Below are 20,139 nucleotides of genomic sequence, written 5' to 3' on the forward strand. Positions count from 1 at the left end.
AGCTTGCTCTTTCTCCTTCTTGCAAGCTTGAAGGCTTGCATCAAGCTCATCTGCTTCTTCCTTCATCAGCGCCAGCTGATCCTCCAGCTCGCCGATTTTAATCCCCGCCGTGCCAATCATCTTGTCGGCATAGACTTTGTCTTTTCCTGCCTGCGTCGCTAGTTTGTCGAAACGCTTTTCCCAAGCAGCGGCGGCTTCTTGATGCTTAGCACTTTCGGCCTTCAACCGCTCAGCTTCAGCGTTGGCGGCATTGAACTTCTCAAACGTGTGAGCAAAGATGCACCCAGCGCGTAGGAGGCAAGCAAGAGTCTCCTCCTTGGTATCATTCAGGCCCCGACTCAAAACTTCTTTTTCTATGACGTCACGGTTGAGACCAGCAAGTAAGAATTCTGAGGGTTCAATGGCGTTGGGGAGTATATTATAATAGCTTGAAGAACCGACCTTGGGAGCAGGGGCTTGTTCAATTTGAGCCGCTTCAGAGGTAGTGGCAGCGCCAGGACAGGATTTTTCCCCTTGATGAGGCGGGGAAGGCATGGAGCCCGCATCACGTGTTGGGGGCGGGCTAGGAGGCGCCTCTTGGCGAGGAGGAGACTTTGGGGTTTCATTTTCTTTTTCCTTCTCTCCAATAGGAGTGTCGGAAGACGCAGCAGCTTTTGTGGCGTTAACGCCGGCGGAGGCGGCTGTGGCGCCAACAGAGGACTCAGCGGCAACAGCAGCGGTCGCACCGGCGGAGGCAGGAGTAGAAGCTGGTACGGCGGTTGGCTCGGTAGCTGCGGCGACGGAGGCTTCAGCGACATTTTTGCCTTTAGGCGCAGCAGCAGTGGTGGGCTGAGCGCCAGGGTTGGATGTGCCGGCGCCGGAGGAGGCTTTGACCAATCTTCTCCTCTTGGGAGCTTTGGTGCTCTCGGCTTGGTTCTCAGCACCGCCCCGTTTTTTCGCGTCGCCCTCAGTGTTGAATTTTGGGGAAAAGCGAGCCATTCTCCTCTCGCGGGCCTTCAGGAGCTCGGCGTTCGTGAAATTCATATCTTCTGTAACAATAAAAAATACGATCAGTGACAACATAGGAGACGAGAAAGGAAATGTCAATAATAAAAGTGAGCTATGGGCAACCTAAGTATTTGGGAGTTCTTGAGAGGTCGGCGCCCTCAAGGACTGTTGTGCAGTCAAGGATGGGAAGTGGGGCAAGGAGATTAAGAAAGGCTTTATCGTTGGCGGACAAGGATTCCTCTGGAGGATCGGTGATCCCGTTGGGCTTCTCCGTCCAATAAAGAGGAAAGAGGGCGGTCCCGTCTCTGAGGGTGAATGCCTCTGGGTAGGCGGGATGAACCGCCACACGGAAGTACTTTCGTGCGAAGGAGGACTTCGCGTTACTTTTGTGAGGATGCAAACACTTCCGGCCGGCTCGGGCCTTCAAGGAAATCCATCCTTTGTTTTTGATGGACTTGGGGTCGACGTCGTAAAGGTAGAAGAAACTGGTGGGGGATGGGGCGATGCCGACGGCGGCGCTTAGGATTTCAAAACATCGAATGAAAGCCCAGGCGTTAGGGTGGAGTTGACAGGGAGCCGCGTTGATGTCGCGGAGGACGGTTTGGACAAAGGGCGAGAAAGGAAGCCTGATTCCAAGCTCGCTAAACATGTATTCGTACGCAAAGAAGAAATGGGATCTCTTTACGTCGCCGTCTGGCTTGTGAAGCCAGGGGCGATCCCCGGGACTGCAAACCCAGATCCTGAGTTTGGCGTTAAACTCATCGTCATTGGACAAGCCACCCAGGGAGTTCACGAATTGCACAATGGGATCGCTGTCTTGGAAGATGGAAGGTTGATCTATAGCCTCGTGTTTAGGGGCTACTTGGACTGGAAGGGGCAGAGTGGCGTAGGTTTTTAGTCGGTGAGCTGGGATCTCCGGAACCTCTAAACGGAGGCCGCCGGCAGCGGTGGAGTCAGGGTCGCTTTCGGAGGAGGAAGAAGAGCGATTAGGGGAGGTAGGGTTTGAAGCCATTTTTAGAAGACAGTGAAGTGAAAGAAAGGAAAAGATCAGTATGTGTGCGATGTAAAGATAAGGACAGGGGGACTCACCGGAGTAGGATGTGAAGAGTGGGTAGCGGAAAGGGTGATAAGCGACGGCTCCGGAGCGGAAGTGGGCAGAAGGAGTTTGGTAAGCGATTAGGGAAGTGAGAGGGGTCTCGGAAAGGGATGACAGTGGGGAAGAAGGGTTTTTATAGGAGAAGGGGAGAAGCTGGAAGGGTGACGCGTGTTGGACGCGTGTGGAAGGTTGGAAGTCATGATGGTTTTGGGGAGGTGGGTCGCGTGCAAAGGGGAGTTACTGCGCACGATGGGACGGTTAGGAAATGTGAAGTGACGGTTCCGGAGAAAGAGGGAAATTGATGTAACCAACACATCACGTGGGGCAGCCACGTGAGGCAGATTGAAATTTGAAAGGGTTTTAAAATAAGGGAAAGCGCGGAAAGCCTCGCCACTATAAGGATCAAACGCCATCGCCTGACGATTGACACCAACAACGAAGTTCAGTCGCTCGCCGGGGTCATCGCCAGTCAATGATTGAATGATCGGCACATGACCCATGCCTGCCACCTTTCCCGCCGGCGAGCGATCATACACCTGCTCCAACTTATCACCAATACAAAGTAGTCGTTCTCGCCGCTTGCGGACTTGTGGACTTGCCAGCTCGGTTTGCTCGTCAAGTCAGTGGACTGGGTAACTGAAAATGCTAGTTTCCTTTTGCTCACGCCATGTTGGCGATATAGTTAACTTCTCTTTTCTCAAGCCATGTTGGCAGTGTAGATTCCGGTGTACGATAAGACGTGTAACAGCATTTAAAAGACACCCTTAGCTCTCGTACCTCGAGCTCGGTGTCTTGTGGACTAGTGGACTGGGCGAGCCCCTAGAGGGGCAACGCCCAGCATGTATCCCGCCCTGAGGCGGGGCCCTGGACTTCAGATGGGCCTTGATCTTGGAGGCCCAATTGGCCCAATAGGTAGTACCCAAGCTCTATAAATAGGAGGTAGTTATCAATTGTAAAGGACTTTTGGCTCATTTGATAAAATAACACATGAAATTCAGCATTCTCTCTCTTACTCTCTCTCTCTAGCACAATCTCTCCACCCTTAGGTACTATACCTTCCCTCAATGTTCATTCCCAGAACATTTTCCATGTCTCTAGATGACTTATGTTTTAATGCTGAAAGTGGTAACAACAGGGGAAGGATGGGAAGGAGGCGCTATGACAACGACGAAAACCAAACATTCAAATCGAAGAACCTGGAGGCGGAAAGGAAGAGAAGAGAGAAGCTCAGTACCAGGCTCTTGATGCTGCGGTCTTTAGTACCGATTGTCACAAATGTGATCACTAAAACTTCACTTTCTCTTACATATATATAAGTCCTTTATCTAATAATTTCATTCATTGTTCTTTGTTCTTATAGCTGGGTTAGTTTTTTATTAGCGGATCAAATATGGAATGGAAAATTGATTGTGAATTTTAATTTTTGTTTCAGATGAACAAGGCAACGATTATTGACGATGCAATCACTTACATTAAGAAATTGCAAGAGGAGGTTGTGAGCCTCACCCAAGAGCTTCAGGAAGTGGAAGTAACCTTAGAAATTTCAAAGCCAAAGGTAGATGAACTTGTTGATGCTGCAGAAGAGATGAAGAAATGGGGGATACAGGTTATATCTACATATTTGTTAATTACTTTCATAATTTAGCTGAATGAACTCCTCATCTTTAAATTCAATTACTAATCATGGTCGTGTTTCTTTCTACAGGAAGAGGTACAGGTGACACAAATGAATGGGAACAAATTGTGGGTGAAGATGATCATTGAGAACAAGAGGGGGACTTTCAGGAAATTGGCGGAGTCTCTCGATACTTGTAGCATTGCAATGATGGACACCAATCTCACAGCCATAAAAGGAGCCTTAGTAATAACAACCTGCATACAGGTGACACACATTTCTAGTAACAAACTTGATACATCCATAAAAATCTCTTTGCTGGATTTTCATGTTTTGATGAGTGTCTTACTCTGCTTTTTATTTCAATAGCTCTAGTAATGTTGGAAGATTTCTGATTTTATCATCAATATTTGTTCAAGTATGGTTTAGAAATGTGTGTTCCAACGAAGGGAATGAAATTTCCACTTCATATAACAGGAGAGTAGTTTATGTTGTACACTCTCAAAGCCATTAGAAGAAACTCAAATGAACTTTGATTTATCTTTCTACTGCTTACAAACACTATGAGAAACTTTACAGCAGGCTAGTAAGTTATGTGCTTTTAATTTGAGAAACTTGGAGATTTTTTTAGAAGTTGATTCTATGTTTGTTATTTTTTCAGGGCATGGATGGTGAAGCACTTGAAGTTCATCAAATCAAACAATTGTTGCTAGAAATTGTCAGAGCCATTTAGAGGAACCGGATACATTGTCTCTTATGCATTCATCCATCAAATTGAAATGAGCTTTAGTTTATTTTATTGTTCAATAGTACGATTGGACAAGTTTAATATGCTTCAGTTATGTATGTCAAGAGAACTCTAAAACTACATGCTTGCAAATTGATGATAACTAGACTCAAATCCGCACGATCGGTGGCAAAATAAATGAGTAGAATGTCTCAGTATAGTTTTCCTAGCTCTTCAATATATAATATAACCTAGGTAGCTATGAAATGTGCTTTTGTGTTTGTTGAGAATTTAAGCGTGAGTTGGAGTCCCACATTGATTAATCTGAGTGATGAGAAGATTTTATAAGAGATGTGACCCATGAACTTAATGCCTTAAGATTTTGGGTTAAGATGTGGCGTCGATATCTCTTGGTATCTTGCTCCTCGACTCATGAGTTCCCTTGTCTCCCCAATAAGTGTAATAAGAGCCGATGGTTCGTGGGACCATGGTAACGATTCTTTGTATCGAAAGTCTCCCTAACGGTGTGGTCAGTGTGGAGTGTCCTGTTGCACATGGTTGGACCATGGTGCAAACGACGGTACAAGGGTGGATATGCTTCCGCGGAGAGGGGCCATGATAATGTGGCGGTGACTCGGAGGGGGTCATGATAATGTGGTGGTGACTCGAACTTAAGCTACTGTTTGGTTCAAAGGAGGGGAGGGGAGGGGAGGAATTTTAATGGAGGGGAGGGGAGGGGAGGGGAAGGAAAGGGAGAGATTTTAATACTTATTACGTTTGATTCATAGAAGGGGAGAAGAGGGAAAATAACTTATTTTTATTTGGTTCATAAGGGGAAAGAAGATATTTTATAATTAAAACTACTTTTATACCTTTTTATATATTTACTTAAATTTAACAACACAATATAACATCTTCTTCATCAACAATTATTCTGCATAATTTTAAGCCTTTCACCCAAAATCACAAATCATAATTTTTTAGACCTTGCACAATGACAAAAAAGAGAAGGCAAATGCACAAGTTTGGTATCTAGTGTATTAATCATCAAGTTTGGTACTAATTGTGTAAAAAACGTGATTCTCAATTTATGCATAGGAGAAAGGGCTGAACCTCTTCTTATTACGATATTGAGAAACAAGATTAAGGAGAAAGGGGAGTAACACATCGCAATTTTGAACTAACACAATAAGTAACAGCGACTAACATGCAACAAACACAATCAAAAGCTTTAGAGTAAGAATAACATGTTTCAGTTTGGCTCCAGTATTTAGAGTAATATATTCCCAACTTTGCATACAGGGCTGTTCACATGACAAAACTGCTATTCTGGGCAACAAGATGATAGGAGGGGGCCGGCACCGCTGAGAAGGAGGCAGTGGCGGCGGAGAGAGAGACAGGAGAGGGGGGCTAGCGGTTGGTATGAAGAAGGAAGGAAATAAAAGACATGAAATAAAGAATGGAAACTCTAGGATAAAAAATTGGAATTTTTAGATTGGTGTAGGGTTATTTTTGTCTGAAATTTATTTCCCCTCCTAATTCCCCCACTTTTGGGGGTAACAAAAAATTGAGGTTGGAGGGATTTTGCTCCCCTCCATTCCCCCCCCTCCCTCCTAAAGTTTGAACCAAACAAAATTAGATTTTTAAAATCCCTCCCCTCCCCTCCGTTCTCTTCCAACCAAACAATGCGTAAGGGGAAGATTGTTGAGAATTCGAGTGTGAGTTGAAGTCCCACATTGATTAAGTATGAGTGAGGAGAAGACTTTATCAGAAATGTGACCCATGAACTTAACGCCTTAAAGTTTTGGGTTAAAACGTAGCGTTGATATCTTTTGCTGTCTTGCTCTTCGGCCCATGCTCCCTTGTCTCCCCCAACAGTGTCCATGTTTTTCGAGTTTTAGAGACTACAATTGATTACGCATTTCACATACAATTTCTACATATTATATATATATATATATATATCCAGTTTATTCTATTGTTTTTTGTAACGACTCCTTGTATCGAAAGTCTCCCTGACGGTGTGGTCAATGTGGAATGTCTTGTTGCACATGGTTGGACCATGGTGTGAACGACGGTACAAGAGTTGATATGCTTCTGCGGAGGGGGCTCATGATAATGTGGTGGTGACTCGGAGGGGGCCATGGTGGTGACTCGCACTTGAGGGTGGGATTGTTGATAATTTGAGTGTGAGTTGGAGTCTCACATTGATTAAGTATGAGTGAGGAGAAGACTTTATAGGAAACGTGAACTATGAACTCAATGCGTTGATATTTTTTACTGTCTTGCTCTTCAGCCCATGCTCTCTTGTCTCCCCCAACAATGTCCATGTTTTTCGAGTTTTAAAAACTACCATATTCTTGTTACTTTCATGTGCTCCATTAGAAATTAATTTTATCAATTTGATTTCTCAAAGTTTAAAGTCCTAACGTTTGTCCTTCTATCTATGTATGTAATGAAGATGAACATATAGGTGTAATAGACATGATCGAAAGAAACTATATAAATTTTGGAATTTGAGCACTCACACAAAATGATAAAATTAATGTACTTTTCATAGATCAAAACAGAGCCACTGTTATCTTGTGCCTTCATGCAATTATGGGATGGCGTTACAATTTTTTAGTTGCACATTTTTGTACAAAATTGTTTTTATAGAACCCAAAAAGTGAAACACAAAATTGTAAAAGATCAGAAGAAGCCATCCTTTGAAATAAACGAACAATCTTTCATCATTGATCTTCAAATCCAATACCCTTCCTTCCACCCATGTGAAGCAAAAGATCTGTACGCCACATTTATTTCAAAATCAAAACTCTTCTCCCCTCATAGATACAAAGTCCAGAAAGAAAGAAATAAAGAGAAGAGACGGAAAGTTGATGATAACGATTGCACACTCATATCTATATATTTGACAGCTAGCATGTCAAGCATGGCAAAAATCTCAGGCTAAGATGAAACTTTCCCTACAAAGTTTAATATTTTTTCATTGGAACTTACATATACTTTAAAAAGTAGTAAAGGACATACAAAGAGAAGAAAACAAAATAGCATGATGTGATTGAAAAGAAAAAAACCAGAAATTGGGTAGAAATACGACGTAATAAAAAGTAAGGTGTATATCAAAAGCCACCTTAATTAAAGGCATGTTTGTTTTAACGTAGTGAAACCCCATAAACAATACTAGTAGAACAAAATTAATTTTGGATAAAAATATTGATGTTTGTGTGTCATTTTGAAAATTTGATTTCATACACAAAAATCAATTTTTGGCAGAAGTTAAAAAGAGCAGCTTCAACATTGAACATAATCAATTATGATATTTTAACGACTGAATTTTATGATATTATTCAATAAAAATCATTTCATAAATATATTCAAATATAAGACACTTTAATTATTTTCACCCTCTTTTACTATATATAATATTTTTTTTCGAAATCAATTTTACAAATATATCATTACAAATACTAATCTAAACATGCATGAAATTGTGGTCAGTAATGATTATGTTCGCCTCCTAATTTATTTCTAATTTTTCACAATATCAGGATTATGTAAGCGATCGCGACGGCAATTTGAAGCTTTAATTAGGCATTGAACCAACTCAGGAAAAATTATCATTCATGAATGAGTGGTAACTAGAGAGTGATGCAGAGGTTACCAATTACCATTTTAAAATCAAATTTAGTAGAAGTTAGAACAATTAGTTTTTGCTTTAATATAATTAAATATGAGATTTACAATTGAATTTCATTACATTATCCAATAAAAATGACATTTTCATACATGTTTCTAAACATTAATAAATTAATACTTCACTTTCAACTTACTTTTCAACTCGTTTTAATATAATCAATATTTTCAAAAAGTTAAGTTTAGGCTTAATTGCAACTTAGGTCCCCGACGTTTACCAATGCCACGATTTTGGTCCCCCACCTAATTTAATTACATGGATGGTCCCTGACGTTGTAGGTCGTGTGCAACGTTAGTCCTACCGTTTATTTCTTAATGGAGGAGGCTTACGTGGACGTCCAGTTGGAGAGAGAAATGAGGTATGAGGAGAGAGGGAAGCACGTGAGTATCACGTGACCCTTATCTGAACCCATTATACCCAAACCCCTGACCTCCCTGGAACGAAGAAGGTAACGCGATTTAGATCCCTAGGGTTTCAGATTTGGGTATAATGGGTTCATATAAGGTTCACGTGATACTCATGTGCTCCCCTCTCTCCTCAGATCTCCTTTTTCTCTCCAACTAGACGTCCACGTAAGCCTCCTCCATTAAGAAATAAACGGTAGGACTAATGTTGCACCCAGCCTACAACGTCGGGGACCATCCATGTAATTAAATTAGGTGGGGGACCAAAATCGTGGCATTGGTAAACGTCGGGGACGAAAGTTGTAATTAAGCCTTAAGTTTATCAAAATCAATTATGACAATCGCTCATCAAAACATGCATTAGTTAAATAATTGCTGTCAACAACCCTAACGATAACTCAAAGCACCCATAATTGTAACCAAATTTATTTATAATTTTACACAACATCATAATTATGCAATCGCAACCGCGACCATAATTTGTAGCTTAATTTAAAAGGTCTTCAATCAATTCAGGAAAAAAAAACATTATCATGAATGAGATACATGCCACTATAGAGTGAGTGAGAAACCAATAGAAGTTACCATCATCAGATTTGCAGATTGGGGGATCTTCAAACCGAGAAAAAGAGAGGCATTTCAAGGCAAGACCAATATCAATGACAATGAGCCCAGAAGATGGATCAGTGACCCTGATATCCTTCACAGGAAGCCACACAAACAGCTCTTCCCTTGACATTCCCTCCAAAACCTTGAGCTGCCCAAAACTGAGGTTGGCCTTCACCACAGAGTCAAAGAAAACTGTGGTTTCATACTGAGCCCAACAAGGATGATGCATGTGCACCTCCATGCGACCTTTTTTATCCATATTGAATGACTTCACATTCCGAGGGAAGAGGCCCCCTGGCAAGCCATGGTGGTGGAGGACCTCTATAAGATCAGAAGAAGGAGAATTTGTTGTTGTTGTCTCCATCAGAGGAAGAACCAGAGAAACCAGAAGGAGAACAACGAGAAATGTGAGAACAAGCGATTTTGGTGTCAGAGACATGATTGCTGAGGAAAGTGACTATGGTTGGGTTGTGTGCTTTTGAGGTTTTTAAGGTATGTAACTGTTTTTACAAAGTGTTGTGTAAGATACATTGAATACATTCAGGGGATATTCCTAGATCTGAGTTGGCACCTTTGAGGATCCGGAGATTACCATGTTACCCTTGTTTTGTATTCTAGAATTTTGAAATGAAAATAAGTGATAGAAACACTCTCTTTCTAATACTCTCCATTATTTGATAGAAATTTTTGTGAGTCCCATTAAATTGAAATGGATACTCATTTTTTGTGGACTTCACTTGAATTTTAAAATTAATGGAAGAGTTTTGAAAATAAATTGTTGTGTTAAGAAATAATACAACTGAAGAAATAAACATGAGCATGACCGCAATCAACAACACAAGAATATTTAGTGAAAAACTCCAAAACTGGAGAAAAACCACAGTCGTTGTCAAAATCAACAACCAGAGAATAAACACCATGTCAAAATTATTAGAACACATGGACTTCACTCTCAACCACCCTATGACCTCAATACGCATACACACACTCCCCAACGAAAATATTTATACTACTCTTCTCAAAATACTCTAAAATAAGAGCATAAGAGAAAAAAGAAAGCACAATATAAGCTTAAATCGTTTCTTGGTGTTGGTACTTGGTGTGTTAAAACAAGGAGCTTGAGATCCTTATATATAACATTAGACTCCTCCAGCATTCACCATGCTAAGCAATGTGGGACTTGTCCAAGTGCTTTCCTTTCTCCAAGTTCTTTCCTTGACCTTCTACTTCCTTCATTAGCAATGTGTGACTTACACTGCAATCAACCCCAACAATCTCCACCTTTAATGAAAGGGCCTTCAACCTCCCCATGACCCCAATACGCATACACACACTCCCCAAAGAAAATATTTATACTACTCTTCTCAAAATACTCTAAAATAAGAGCATAAGAGAAAAAAGAAAACGCAATATAAGCTTAAGTGTTTCTCGGTGTTGGTACTTGGTGTGTTAAAACAATGAGCTTGAGATCTTTATATATAACATTAGACTCCTCCATCATTCACCATGCTAAGCAATGTGAGACTTGTCCAAGTGCTTTCCTTTCTCCAAGTTCTTTCGTTGACCTTCTACTTCCTTCATTAGCAATGTGGGACTTACAATGCAATCAACCCCAACAATCTTCACCTTTAATGAAAGGGCCTTCAACTTCCCCATGACCTCAATACGCATACACACACTTCCCAAAGAAAATATTTATACTATTCTTCTCAAAATACTCTAAAATAAGAGCATAAGCATAAAGTGTTTCTCGGTGTTGGTACTTGGTGTGTTAAAACAATGAGCTTGAGATCTTTATATATAACATTAGACTCCTCCACCATTCACCATGCTAAGCAATGTGGGACTTGTCCAAGTGCTTTCCTTTCTCCAAGTTCTTTCCTTGACCTTCTACTTCCTCCATTAGCAATGTGAGACTTACACTACAATCAACTCCAACAATCTCCACCTTTAATGAGAGGGTTTTCAACCTTCATCATCTACATGAAAATCACAGTTTTCATAATTTTTATTGCCTACACCGACAAAGAAAATTATCATACTTCCCCATAAAAAGCGCACTTCACTTGAAACTAACCATCTCAAGAATTTCACTTCACTTGTAACTAAACCATCCCAAGAATTTCAGATCACTTTTAAACCATCCCAAAAATTTTATATGTCGAAACCATGTTGAAAAGTTATGGTGCGACTTCCATGTTGACTTTCTCCAGAAGTGCATCAGCCATCAACATAGCCACACACCTTGCATCACGACCAACCGATGCTCGTGGGCTTTCATTATACACCTTGCATCCATGTTAGCCAATTCCCACGGGCTTTCACCACACACCTTGCACCCATATCGACCAATATTTGTGTATCACTTGGACAATTTTTCGTTACATGCAAAGAACTCCTTGTGAATTCTTGATTGAATCAACTTATCCATGACTTCTCGCAAACCAAAATTTCAATTGTAAATTTTTCACCGAGTAGGATCCAAGGAAAGAGAGGTGGGTCTCAACAGAAACGCTTAAATACCAAGTCTTTCCTAGGAAGAACCTTCCAAAAACAACACTTTCACATTATTACCCATCTTCAGCACCTTCACAATATCAAACTTTTTTTCTGATGTGGAAGATCAAACACTACAGCAACCACAAAAGTATACTAAGAATGTGATATCTTATTGAACTGAAAGCTGTGATACCACAACTTAATAAATAAACATGAGCATGACCGCAATCAACAATACAAGAATATTAGGTGGAAAACTCCAAAACCGGAGAAAAATCACGACCACTGTCAAAATTGACAACCATACACTATGTGAAATTTATTACAACACACGGACTTCGCTCTACACCATCCCATGACCCCAATACACCTACACTCCTCAAAGAAAATATTTAAAATACATCTTCTTACAGTACTCTAAAACTAGAGCATAAGATAAGAAGAAACAAACATATATAGACTTCGTGTTTTGCGATTTTAGTACTTAGTGTGTTGAAAGAATGAGCTTGATATCTTTATATATATCATTAGACTCCTTCACCATTCACCATGCTAAGAAATGTGAGACTCCTCCAAGTGCTTTCTCTGACCTCCTTCTTTCTTCATTAGCAATGTGAGACTTACATTACAATCAACTCAACATGGTGGTGCATTTTTCTTAAAGTTAAACCACAAGGTTTGAAGATCCTAAAGTAAACCTAATAAAGTTTTGAAATAGTTCTATTACTTAGTTATGAAGTTAAAATTAGTTTGCATAAAAAAAAGTTTTAGAATGAAGGTGTCTCTAAATAATTTTTAGATGTAAATTGATTTAAAAAAAATGATTCGAACATACTAGAATTTAGATTAAGATCAGTTTTTTTTACAAGAGAAAGGCAGATTAAAGATGAGTTTATTAATTTTTTACAAGGAGAATGATAATAGTAAAAATAAATAAGTCATCCGCTCCTTTATGATTTTTAATACTTTTTTTTTATACAAGAGAATAAAAAGGGAAAAAAAAACATGATTACAATTTTTTTCATGAATACATTAAGCAATAAAACTTAATACTTTTGTGGGCTGGTCGAGCTTAATCGTGGCGTAGTTTTTCAAAACAATTTGTCAAAATATATTCAACTTCCTACATTAATAATAACATATATAAACTTAAAAAGTGGACTTGACTTTTTTATTGGTAACAAATATTAAGAATTCAAATTAATTAATATTTTAAGATAAAATAATTTTAAAATTGAAAAATGTGACAATAAGGTATTTATTATTAAATATAACGTATGTGTGTATTATTTTAAAAAATCTTAAAATTTATTTTATAAACTATTATATATTAGTAAAAATGAATTGAGCTAGGAAGCACAATAGAGTTATGGCCAAGGTTTATAAATTTAAATTTACTAAATAATATTTATGCTCTTAAAGTTATAACTTGTATAATTGTAAAATTTAAAATTACTTTACTGTCCTTGGTTTTGATAGGTGTAAAGCTATTATGGAAATTGTGGTTGCCCCTCCCAAGACTCAACAAATGAATTTTCTGGTAACAGGTATACAAAATTCTATTGCAACTTATTTGATGATGTTAAAAACTTATTACTAAACTTTACATGGTATCAGAGCTTCTATGACTTAGCGGTCTAGAGTTCAATCATTACTCCACTCACTTTCTAATTAAAAAAATAGAATTTAAGGACATGGTAGGTGGACCTGTGCATTTATCTCAACTAGAAACTACCCCTCACCAAAACAATTATAGAATAGCATTATGATTCCATCACCTAGTTAACTTCACCAAACAAATGAACAATACAAAACTAACAAGGAAAGAATATGGGTGGAATGGAAGACATTGATGAGCCAAAATAAGAGACCCGCTTGATACACCTAGAAAGGTGAGTTTCATAGGAGATGAAGTTATCAACATCACACTCACCAGGATCACTAAGATAGCTGGAATTTACCTTTTCAAAATCCTGATATCCATATTTATAATGAAATGGAAGAGTATGATATCCAACTTACTTGAATTGTCAATCCTGGACTTCCATGTGGAATTATGAACCTGCCATATACACCAATTTTAGGTAAGCATCAATCTAAACATTTAGGAAGAAGTCAATATCCAACAGCAAGCTTTTCATATCAAGTTTCGATCTATGCTAGCTATCTGTTATAGCCAATCTATTACGCTAATATCATCATTATAACATTGATTTTCACTGAAATTTTTTCACACAATTACATGATGAGTTTGTATGGTTATAATTATACAATTACATGATGTGTCAATTAGCTTTTATACATTGATTTTATTGCTAATCGCAATCACTTGATAAAGTCCTGAGCGTTGGGTGTTAGGGTTGTTTTGATCCGGAAATTTCAAGAAAGCTTGAAGATAGATCCATTTAGTTGGCGTGGGAGGTGTGTTATTGTAGGGTGTGAAAAATTGGTTGTTAAATCTTTCTGGTAAGCTTTAAAGGCCTTTTGGGTGCCTTGGGACTTTTTGATTACTAGTATATGTACTCATGCCTGCATAGATGAGTACTCATGATACAAAATGAAAAGAAAAGTGAATTGGTTAATGATGTTTTATATAATTTTTGTATTATTTAGGTATCATTCAGTTATGTTTGATATTTGATCCAAACCCAAAAATTATGTTCAAATATGAATCATAGGGGGCTTCTAATCTAATTTGTGTTGTTGTGTGCATCTTGAACCACTCTTAAAACTGCTTGCTTTGCTGCTTCTTGAAAACTTGAGTTCTTCTCAAATATGTTCTCACACAGAGCTCTATCTCATGGTCCTGTACACTAATTGAAGAAACTATAGTTCTCAGCCCTCATGAAGGGACCATCAAGGTAAGCGCAACCAGCATTATAAGGGAAACACAGAGGACGACAAGTAATGAAAGATCTCCATAGCACTGGCCAAGCCATAGTTAGTATCAGGTCTTGGTGCAAGAATCCATAGTCCCAATATAAAGTCATCAGAGTGAATGTTTTGGTCAGGGGCAACAATTAATCCCCTATTTGAAAGAAGAAGAAGAAGTTAGAATCAAGTTATATTCACTGCGCCAAAAAGAAGAAAAGATAAAAATGACCAAATGTAAAGCAGCTAACCTCACCTTCTATAGAGTTGGTTGTCTTCAAGGCTGGTTTATGGTGCAGTTATGTAGGTCTTCCCCTTACCAGTTTGGAAATACAGAGAAGCTCATTAGAAGACATAGACCACACCCCTATTGCAATGGTGGAGATGCGATCTTTTACAGTGCTCCACACATCATCAATGTGGTAACTTGATATTTATCAAACTAAACAAAAGGTCAAGAGAAATATCAGAAGACCATGGCCATAATTCTTTGATATGAGCCAAAATGAAGAAAACTTGATTAGAAGTTATTTACATTCAAGGATTATTAATTAAGAACTACAAACATCTGCTAAAGGTCAACATCATTTTCCACTAAAGAAAGATAGGTTCAAAGGGGTAATGCAGGGAAGTGTGGTTTCATTTGCTCCAGTAGCCAACTTGCTTGATGCTGAACAAAAGGTAAAGAATAGATTGCCTAAGGAAGGATTGCCAACTTCCTATTGAGAAAATTTCTCATATAAGAGAATATTTCCTGGTTTTATATATGTCATAGTGGACTATTCCAACAAGAATCTCATGAAGCTTCTCAAATCCCAAGTTCTTGTCTTCATGAAATAGATACTTGTCAGGTGAACCATTGGCTACATACTCATAATTAAACTTATGCTCTCAGTTTCTATTCAAATAAAATCCATAAAGCTTAACCATATAGAAGTGATGAGCCCTTCCTATTGTACTCAACTCTCATGAACGGTTACTTAACTCTCTTGTGATCAGGACTTTCATGTAAGACCTTGATAGCTACATTGACTCCACTACTTAAACTTCCAAATAACACTACTCCACACCTTCCTGACTCCAATTTTTAAGAGGAGTTGTGAGTTTCAGCCCTTAATTGTTAAGAGGTAAATTTGATCAGCTACTCTCCTTCAATGTCGTTTATAAAATTGTATACATTGGATGTCTGAGTCATTGCATCTGGGGTGGCATCTTTGTGAAAACACCCCAAGTAGCAATTCCCAGCCTAACAATTAGAAGAATTTTGATTAATAACAATGTTAGAAGTTTATCATATGCACTTTAACGTGAAAGAGAAACTCTTAATACAAATTCAATGGTTTTGAAATTGAGCATTGAATTACCGAATAAAATAAATTTGTAGACACCATCCACCATGGAAATCATATGAAATGGTTAAATTTGTAAACATCATCTAACATATTAGACTCCTTAATTATTTGTATGTGAAAAAATAGAAGTACAAAAAAGAAGCTACGCTCTTGATCTCATCAATCACTAGTCTTAAGTATGAAGTTTGAGGAGTCATTCTATCGATAGCATTGATCAGTCATTGTCTCAGATTCCACAGCAATACTGAGAAAATTACTAGTACTTAATTGGAATGTTGGCAAGCCATCCATCTTCATCAATGAAAGATGATTTGGAATATTCTTGTAGTTCTGAAGCAGTTATATTCTTCTCCCACGTGACACGGAGGGGACTATTAGCCCCAGGTCCTGTACAGTCAACTTCTGCATAGGTAATCTTATCCCTGCAATAATTTGTTTACAAATTAAGAAGTTAAATAAAAAAAGTCTCTTCATATCGCATATTATATCAATACAATCCCATAAAAATACACAAACCGCTCAACATTGTAGCTAGCTCATTCTCAGACACCTAATTTAGTGGTTGTTTTGTAAACACCACAAACAAACCGCCTCTAAATAAGGTGTCTGAAAGTGAGCTGACTACTTAGTGATTTGTACTTTGTATATCACAGTTGTTACACTAATTCCCAAAGCAAACAAATATGATATGGCATTATCTACATAAAAGGTTATGATCAACAACACTGCATTATTATCATTTTTAGTGAATGCACTGATTCAAACTTACACTTGACCAGGAAAGTTCCAAAAGCTCCATCCTTTTCGGGTCACCACTGAAGAAAGGTACGTTTTATGAAATATAACTCTCGAGCAAGGGCCCCATGCTCTTCCTAGATTCACCTTACCAGTCCCATCAACCGAACCTCCCTCAAAAACAAAACCATTTGGGTCATTTGGTGAAGCCCTGGATTGAGCTGTGATAAAACCAGGAACATAACCCTGTCCATGTGTGACATTGATTTTGCAATCCTACAACAAACAGAAAGCCACATAACAACTAATTAATGCTTCATCATTTGATTTTCAAAAATCATTATAAAAAAGAGCTTACTGCTAACACTCATCGATCGATCTGTATTTATGTATTACCTCAAAATAAGATTGCCCGGCACCAGCAATGAAGTCCACCTCACCTTGAATGTAGCAATCTTTATAGTAATGGCGTCCCATCGCAGCAATGAGAGTGTCTTGATAACCCAGGAAACTACACTGGAAGAAGAAGGATTTGTCTCCAGCTACAACAGCTGCCACTGCTACTTTAATGTCCGCTTTGGGATTCATACTCGGTATATTACCCCCTACCAAATTATATGTGTTCTACAATTACAGAACAATACATTAGAAATTAAACAACTGAGTAGTTATCAAATTTGTAGGCATATCTAGTCATTAATGTGTTTACCTCAAAGGTGATGCCACTCACTATCACATTAGGTGGACTTGAAGTGAATGTAGCCTCCCAGCTAGCAGGTGTTCGGGTATCACCATAAGAAATGACTGTATTGCGACCGCCTTCTCCTTCTAAGATAATGCATGGTTTATCATATGGAATTGAAACTTTTTCCCTGCATAGTTTTACAACACGATCAAATACAACAGTAAAATTTAATAATTTATGAGAATATAAGAAGTAGCAACATTTCAACTCACGTGTACACGCCAGAATTTATGTGAATCTTAACCCACTGGGCATTGTTACTCTCTATAGAATTAATACCAGCTTGAATGCTTCCAAATGCTCCTCCACTGCCAGATTTATCGATGGTAATGGTTTTTGAAATGTGGTTTCCACCACAATCTATGGCTGCTCCAAGATAAAAGTAACAAATAACAAGCAGGATTAGAGGGGAAATCATTGGTTGAGGAAGCAACTCCATGGTATTTGATCACGTTTAGGTGAACTATGATACAATAACAATACATTTACATCTATAAATACAATTGGTAAAGATAATTATGTCTTCCCTCTCTCAATTTCTTGCTTGATTTTTTCTTCCCTCTCTTGATTTGTTTCTAGATGATTGTTGGAAAATAACACATGTAAAGAAATAATATTAAAACTACTTAATTATTATTTAAATAACAATAATTGAAATTGACTATTAATATAATTAGTATCCACTTTACTATTTATTATATTAATTTTTAATTTTTAAACTTTTCAATTTCTCATATTTAAAATGAAATATTAATATTATTTAAATTTTAATTATTTTTCAAATAAAAATAATTGATATTGACTACCTTTACATTAATAATAGTATTTCAAATTTTATCTATATATATAATTGAAATTGACTACCTTTACATTAATATCATGCTAATTTGTTAAGTAATAAAGTTTTAAAATTACGTTCAAAAAAAAGTTTTAAAATTGACTTGGATTTAAAAAAGTGACAAAATTAATTACTTATTTATTTTAATTTTAATTAAAAAATTTATATTATTTTTTAAACTTCTTATGCATATAACTAAAAATTAAAATATATGAAATAGTTAAAATATTAAAAGGAAATTGAACATTTACATTAAATACATTAAGCAATAAAACTTTTCTACATTAGTAATAAAATACACTAACAAATAATAAATTTACTTTGAATAAATTATATTAAATAATAAAATTAAAGACTAAAAAAATTGAATTAGAAAGAACTATTCAAGAAAAAATATTAAATAATAATATTTAAGAATTTAAAAATTGACTTGACTGTTGCATCAATGAAAAATAATAAGAATTAAAATTAAACAATAATAAAATAATATATTAATAAATAATTTGTAGAAAATAATTTTAAAATTTAAAATGTCGTCATAAGGTACTTACTACTTCTTTTTTTTAAACAAAGGTATTATTTATAATACATGTGTGTATTATGCGACAAAGTTCTTCGAATATAATTCTGTATCCATTATATATTAGTAAAAATGACTTGAGGAAGTATAACAAAGTAAAATATTATGATAAAAGTTGAAAAATTTAAATTTACTAAACAATATTTTACGCTATTGAAGTTATAACTTATTATGCTTCAAAAAGAAAAAGTTATAAGGCTTAAAAAATTCTACTACAACTTATTTGAGGATATTAAAAACTTATTACTTTATTATAAATATTTGAAATTAACTTAATGATTTTTCATAATATTAAATAATTTTTAAAATGACTCAATACTAATTGTTAAATATTAATAATTAAATTTTAGTGATATTAATATTAATTGTTTATAAGAGAGAACACTGATACTATTTATTGATTTTTTTAACACAATTTTTAGTTTATTTTATTAAATTTTATAATTAAAAATTATTCTAATATTTAGTTAAACTATAAAATAAAATTCATATAATATTAAAAAGATATTGTAAATAATGTTGTGCAACACACATACCACACATATATATATCTAGGTTAATTCTTATCAATAGTATACTTTAAAAAAAATTAAAATTTCTCTCTTAAGTTACTAGCAACAGTTAAGAAATAGAGCCAAATTCAAAGAATTTAAAAAATTCATAATAGAAGCAAAATCTCTTATTTGATTACGATATAAATTATTTTCTCAGTCTTGTTTGACTTTATAGACTTTTTTTTGGTACATAAACTTTATAGACTTTGTTTCTTATAGATTCTTTTGTTAGAACTATAATTTTGAACTTCATTGTTGACCTTCAAGTAGACCTATACAATAATTTGACTACAATATTGTACTTTTTTTTTAGGTCAATAATATTGTAGCTTTAATTAGACTATTTAGCACGAGAGACATATAAAAAGGCCAACTTACCAGCTGCCACTTAGGCTGAGGCTGAAGTTGGTACTAAAAAGGCCCAACAAGAGTACAAGTATACTCTCACAGAACCAAGAAAATAAAGGGGTGTTGGAGTACAACTGTACAAGCGTGACAAAAGAAGTCTCACGTTGGATAGAAAAATAAGAATTAATAGAATATATGTGAAATGACTTATTCACCCATTGTCGGAAGGTTTTGTGATGAAGGTATGTGGATGATCTCACTCTACACTCAGTAGTAACTACAAAAGAATGGGCACATGATTAAAAATTAAAATGAAAGACCTGAGACTTAAGCAAATGAGTACAAGCTCCTCAAGTAAAAGCAAAGTTGTAAGGCCTTTGAGACTAAGACATAACTCTAGGAAAAAGTAATTCGTAAGCCTGTTGAGACTCCAACAAAGTAATACAAGCTTAGACAAAAAATGAGGGCTTAAAAGGTGGAGT

At 36.7% G+C, this 20,139-nt stretch overlaps 4 protein-coding genes across 4 annotated transcripts; 1 reads left to right on the forward strand and 3 right to left on the reverse strand.

The window, feature by feature from the left end:
- The first annotated feature begins 3,171 nt into the window (after positions 1–3,171).
- On the forward strand, positions 3,172–4,656 carry LOC130714949 (transcription factor DYT1-like). The gene is made up of 4 exons (XM_057564934.1): positions 3,172–3,360; positions 3,516–3,689; positions 3,789–3,965; positions 4,360–4,656. The coding sequence occupies exons 1-4, from the start codon at positions 3,172–3,174 to the stop codon at positions 4,429–4,431; spliced, it is 612 nt and encodes a 203-aa protein (XP_057420917.1). The 3' UTR covers positions 4,432–4,656.
- A 4,357-nt stretch (positions 4,657–9,013) lies between these two features.
- LOC130712166 (uncharacterized) lies at positions 9,014–9,574 on the reverse strand. The gene has a single exon (XM_057562005.1). The coding sequence runs from the start codon at positions 9,572–9,574 to the stop codon at positions 9,014–9,016; it is 561 nt and encodes a 186-aa protein (XP_057417988.1).
- A 6,321-nt stretch (positions 9,575–15,895) lies between these two features.
- Positions 15,896–17,251, reverse strand: LOC130715027 (putative pectinesterase 52). Its single transcript, XM_057565020.1, has 3 exons — positions 16,989–17,251; positions 16,627–16,868; positions 15,896–16,279 (listed from the first exon to the last, which is right to left on the reverse strand). The coding sequence occupies exons 1-3, from the start codon at positions 17,178–17,180 to the stop codon at positions 16,114–16,116; spliced, it is 600 nt and encodes a 199-aa protein (XP_057421003.1). The 5' UTR covers positions 17,181–17,251; the 3' UTR covers positions 15,896–16,113.
- LOC130712167 (putative pectinesterase 10) lies at positions 17,245–17,776 on the reverse strand. Its single transcript, XM_057562006.1, has 2 exons — positions 17,550–17,776; positions 17,245–17,464 (listed from the first exon to the last, which is right to left on the reverse strand). The coding sequence occupies exons 1-2, from the start codon at positions 17,774–17,776 to the stop codon at positions 17,245–17,247; spliced, it is 447 nt and encodes a 148-aa protein (XP_057417989.1).
- Positions 17,777–20,139: the final 2,363 nt, after the last annotated feature.

This window comes from Lotus japonicus, chromosome 4 (assembly GCF_012489685.1).
Source record: "Lotus japonicus ecotype B-129 chromosome 4, LjGifu_v1.2".
Lineage (NCBI taxonomy): Eukaryota > Viridiplantae > Streptophyta > Magnoliopsida > Fabales > Fabaceae > Lotus > Lotus japonicus.

Bases quoted from the DNA above. Each gene is read 5' to 3' on its own strand.
- LOC130712166 (XM_057562005.1), bottom strand. From the start codon at position 9,574: ATGTCTCTGACACCAAAATCGCTTGTTCTCACATTTCTCGTTGTTCTC.
- LOC130712167 (XM_057562006.1), bottom strand. From the start codon at position 17,776: ATGGAGTTGCTTCCTCAACCAATGATTTCCCCTCTAATCCTGCTTGTT. The intron at 17,465-17,549 runs GTGAGTTGAAAT...AAAACTATGCAG, and splicing joins ATAAATTCTGGCGTGTACAC to GGAAAAAGTTTCAATTCCAT.
- LOC130714949 (XM_057564934.1), top strand. From the start codon at position 3,172: ATGTCTCTAGATGACTTATGTTTTAATGCTGAAAGTGGTAACAACAGG. The intron at 3,361-3,515 runs GTGATCACTAAA...TTTTTGTTTCAG, and splicing joins TAGTACCGATTGTCACAAAT to ATGAACAAGGCAACGATTAT. The intron at 3,690-3,788 runs GTTATATCTACA...TTCTTTCTACAG, and splicing joins TGAAGAAATGGGGGATACAG to GAAGAGGTACAGGTGACACA.
- LOC130715027 (XM_057565020.1), bottom strand. From the start codon at position 17,180: ATGAATCCCAAAGCGGACATTAAAGTAGCAGTGGCAGCTGTTGTAGCT. The intron at 16,869-16,988 runs GTAATACATAAA...TGTTTGTTGTAG, and splicing joins CCGGGCAATCTTATTTTGAG to GATTGCAAAATCAATGTCAC. The intron at 16,280-16,626 runs GTAAGTTTGAAT...AAATTATTGCAG, and splicing joins TGGAACTTTCCTGGTCAAGT to GGATAAGATTACCTATGCAG.